The following is a 4,641-nucleotide window of genomic DNA, read 5'->3' on the forward strand; positions in this document are numbered from 1 at the left end:
AAACAACTGCACCTCCCAGTCGCGAACCATTTCAACTCCCCCTCCCATTCCTCAGACGACATGTCCATCCTGGGCCTCCTGCAGTGCCACAACGATGCCACCCGAAGGTTGCAGGAACAGCAACTCATATTCCGCTTGGGAACCCTGCAGCCCAATGGTATCAATGTGGATTTCACAAGTTTCAAAATCTCCCCTCCCCCTACCGCATCCCAAAACCAGTCCAGCTCGTCCCTGCCTCCCTAACCTGTTCTTCCTCCCACCTATCCCCTCCTCCCACCTCAAGCCGCACCTCCATCTCCTACCGACCAACCTCATCCCGCCCCCTTGACCTGTCCGTCCTCCCTGGACTGACCTATCCCCTTCCTAACTCCCTACCTACACTCACCTTTACTGGCTCCATCCCCGCCTCTTCGACCTGTTTGTTTCCTCTCCACCTATCCTCTCCTCTATCCCTCTTCTATCCGCCTCCCACTCTCTCCCTATTTATTTCAAAACCCCCTTCCCCTCCCCCTTTTCTGATGAAGGGTCTAGGCCCGAAACGTCAGCCTCTCTGCTCCTATGATGCTGCTTGGCCTGCTGTGTTCATCCAGCCCTGCACCTTGTTGTCTCGGATTCTCCAGCATCTGCAGTTCCTACTATCTCTGTAAAATATGTTGCTCGTTTTGTCTTGGGTTTTATTTGGTCTGAGGTTTTGTAAATGTGAAATTTATATGGGAGGTTAGGTATCTATCTGCAGCTATGTTACTCACTAATCATGCTTATATATTTTCCACAGCTTAATAAATGAACATAAAAAACGCTATGAAGATCTGCAGAGAATGCGTAAAGCATTAGAAGAAGCATGGAATGATAATATAACAATGAAGCGACTGAAAAATTATGACGAAAATCAGTACTCAAAGTAAGATTATGAACTATCACACTAACATTTAATACTTTAAAAAAATCCAGGCCATTACCAGAAAAAGTTCACCTGATCACTGGGGCTCACACTATCTGAGTTGCTGTTGGTGATTGGCTGAAGCAGAGCTAAAATCAAGTTAGAACACAAAGGATAAGACAAATGACCAATTTGTAAGGGAACCACAATTTAAAGATAAAAATGCAATGGATAAAGAAAAACAGGCATGTGAGGGAAAAGGGAAAATTTAGAATCAGAGATATTGGAGGATAGAGTGTGGAAACAGGAATAAAAGGAAGAGTTATTGGCATTTTCATAAAAGTGTTCTTAGAGAACCGATGGTGTGTTAAGGAGAGTGTGTCAAGGATGGATAGATAGAGGCAGGGCTTATGAGTATCATCATGTGCACACCACCGGGTTTAGATGAAAAGTGATGGGTTACTGGTTTAAATACCTGCCAGATTGGACTTATTGAATACTGTGGGGAGGTGGAATATTTCTGTTGATCAAACAAAAACCTCATAACCATCAAGAAAAAAATGACGAGACAAAGCTTCTGTTCACTATATAAAAATAACTTTAATAGCAATCTTGATTCCAATGTTAGATTTGTGAAACTGAGTCATTTATTGCCCTGCTGAATTCTTAATTAATAATATTAATTGGAGTTTGTATGTTGTTAAGATCATAGCTGATGTTATTACTGGACAAGTCAGATCCAAAACTGAAATGTAGCTTGATAAATCATGTTATGTGGTTTAGTTTTAACAATGTGGTCCTTCACTGAGACACAAGCATGTAATGCTGCAGATTTGGTTTTAACAATAAAACAGAAGTTTACTATGCAAAAGGAATGAAGATAAAATGGAATAAACCAAACCATTAAACATAACAGACATTTAAAAAGTCAAAACACACAGTAAAATTCCATCCGATTAATCCCAATGGCATCCCATACTTATGACATACTTTCTCAGCTTCACACAACCCCTTCAGGATTTTAACCAGACATTTCTGGTCTGATACTTTTAAACTAAACTCCTAACACTGAGGTAACCCTACTTCTTAACCACTCTAAACAATCTGCCTTTCTCAAAAGTAACTGTTTTACATATCCAGCCACAGCCAACTGAAACCCAAAACTTTTCTCCTATTCAAGCGGAAAAGGAAGTCAATCTCAAAACTTCTAAACTGAAAGTCTAATGCACATTCGTTCACTTGTGAAAAACTCTTCCAATAAAATCAAAACTCCAACTTACATTAGGAACTCTCTCTCTCTCATACTGTTCATAAAGTAAATCACCATGGCTACAGAAAAACTACAAGTTAATCATTAAACCCTTTCAGACACACAGACTAAAACTCTCATGATAATAGTTCAAATTCAAATTTTAAAATATGTGTAAATCAAACATCTTACGTTGTAGAGAAGAATAATTTTACAAAATTAAACCTCTACAGAGGTTCAAAAAACATCTTCCAATTGCTGACCAATATATATTTTTTGAAATTTCACTGGTTTCATTTGGATCAAGTGTAGCTCAACAGAAGGTTTGCTTCTAGTTGTAACAATGCTGGGTGGTTAAGCTATAAGTATTACTCCCAATATGTTCTAAATGATTATATTGAATAGACTCCACAGCCCTTGCAATCAACCCCATGCATCACTCCATCCCAGTGAACAGTATTACAAAGCTGCCAAACTCTATCTTGTACAAAAAATACAAATGGTGTCTTATTCCTATCACATATTCGAAGGGCTACCATGATAGGCACCATGCTACATCCTAGTGATAGGACCCGGGGAAGGAAGATGGGAAACAGGGCAGAAAGCAGTTATCCACCATTTTCTAGTCCTATTTATTTAAAACTGCATATGAAGGCTGAAAATTTTCCTTTAAATTTCTACTTAAAATAGATATTTTCCTAATAGTCAGTTTAGAAGGATTAAAATGAGTTGCCAAATTCTTGGATATCAATGCACTCATAAAATTAGCAGGACAACATTAGTTAAAAAAAAATTAAAGTTTTAAAAAGAGGTTATGTTAAAGAAAGTGTGATTTGAGATACTTCATTTTTAGTAATTGTTAATCAACATAAGGACAACGCTAATCATCTTTAATTTACTTTACAGGGCTAGAGGACTTTTCCTACTTGATCAATGTAGTAAATATCGCCGTTGCTTTCAATGTAAACGACGTTTATCAAACCATGGCCAGACAAATATTTGGAACAGTACATTCATTACAACTGGAACAAATTAGTGAATTAACTTACTCTTAAGACAATGCACAGTGAACTCCTACCAAAATCATGGAAATGCCCACAATTCTCAGTATCTGAATTAATAATGTAAACTGGTTCAGCATATTTCCCTTAGATTACAGTGGAACTACTGTTGCAAGGGAGTATATGTTGTACTGTTAATCATTTTTTGTCTAATCAAGTAGCTTTTCCACCATTTTCGAATAAATCCATTTTGCAACATTGGCACTTCTTCAATCATTTCTACCCTTGAATGCATTGAGGCAAACTAAAACATTTTTTTTCCTTTGATATCAAGATATTAAGTAGGGATTTGGATTTCTTCAACTCTTTAGACAGCTGCTCCAGTCGTCTGGAAGCATCCAATTGGTGCTGAAAAGATTTGGAACTGCCACTGAAATCTGAATGGGTTACCTGATATTTAAACAAATTTTCATGTTCGTTCTGACAAGTTCAATCTCTATCTGTAGATAACATTGTCTCAAAGTGTAGTGCTCTTGGATACAAATTTGGCTAAGTCAAACTCAGACTTTGGGCAGAAACTTTGGACTGGTTTAGTTTAGTAAATGAGTGAGCGCATACTTAATTTTTTATACATTGAAAAACTTGATCAGTCCATGATATTCCCCAACCCAACCAACTTCTAGCCAAGCACTTTTCTGATACACTTGCTCAGAAAAAGTTATGTTGATTAGCTGAAATATATAACTTAATAAAAGGTTAAAATATGAATACAGGATAACAATCTATAAGTACTACGCATGACATAGACAAAAGTGGCAAAACAAAACTGCACATTTTTTAAAATGTTACAGATCTGCATTTTGTGTATTTGGAATTCAAGGAGAGTAGAACATGAGGTTGGGATGAATAGAATCATGTTGCGACATGTCAGCACTATGCTGGACATCATTGCTATATTATGCAAATTGTCTTCATGACTCTTCTTCCAAATTGCAAAGGGACAGTTCACCCAGAACCAGAGGCACACTGTATTAACAACAGCAGCAAGACAGCCTGCCGCTGGTAGGGCAAACCATAAAAGGACACCAAATATGTTGGCTGCAAGATCACATCCCACAACGGGGCCAACCTATTTTCTGGATTGGGCTGAACTGACTCCGGGTGCTGGAGTGCCAATGCTAAAGAGAATACATCAACCTGTGTGTGATGCTGCAGAGCAGTTGGCGACTCATTGGATGGATACATGAAATCCATGACGATGAATGTTACCATTGTATTGACCTTCTGTGCATCGGTGTTCTTTTGGAATTCTTCTTCCTCAAGACCCATGTGCTGAGTCTCCTAGGCTGCAGCTCATTGTTGAATTGAGGAGGTGATTAATCATTGTTCAATAGCTAGAGATTTTAGACTCTTCTACTTATCCTGATGGTCAGCCAGAGAGGTCCATTGACTTTGGTGACCATTGCAATGAAAGGTAAATCAATTGCACCAACGTGACCATTGATGCCCTT

At 38.4% G+C, this 4,641-nt stretch overlaps 1 protein-coding gene across 1 annotated transcript in view; it reads left to right on the forward strand.

Moving 5' to 3' along the window:
* Positions 1 to 3,355, forward strand: part of LOC109931074 (coiled-coil domain-containing protein 81) — a 100,969-nt gene extending 97,614 nt beyond the window's left edge. The window contains exons 16-17 of the mRNA XM_048598484.1: positions 776 to 901; positions 3,036 to 3,355. Of these exons, the coding sequence (XP_048454441.1) occupies positions 776 to 901; positions 3,036 to 3,165 (256 nt within the window). The 3' untranslated portion in view covers positions 3,166 to 3,355. The remainder of the gene's footprint in view (positions 1 to 775; positions 902 to 3,035) is intronic.
* Positions 3,356 to 4,641: the final 1,286 nt, after the last annotated feature.

This window comes from Rhincodon typus, chromosome 6 (genome assembly GCF_021869965.1).
Source record: "Rhincodon typus isolate 14 chromosome 6, sRhiTyp1.1, whole genome shotgun sequence".
NCBI classification, from domain to species: Eukaryota; Metazoa; Chordata; class Chondrichthyes; order Orectolobiformes; family Rhincodontidae; genus Rhincodon; species Rhincodon typus.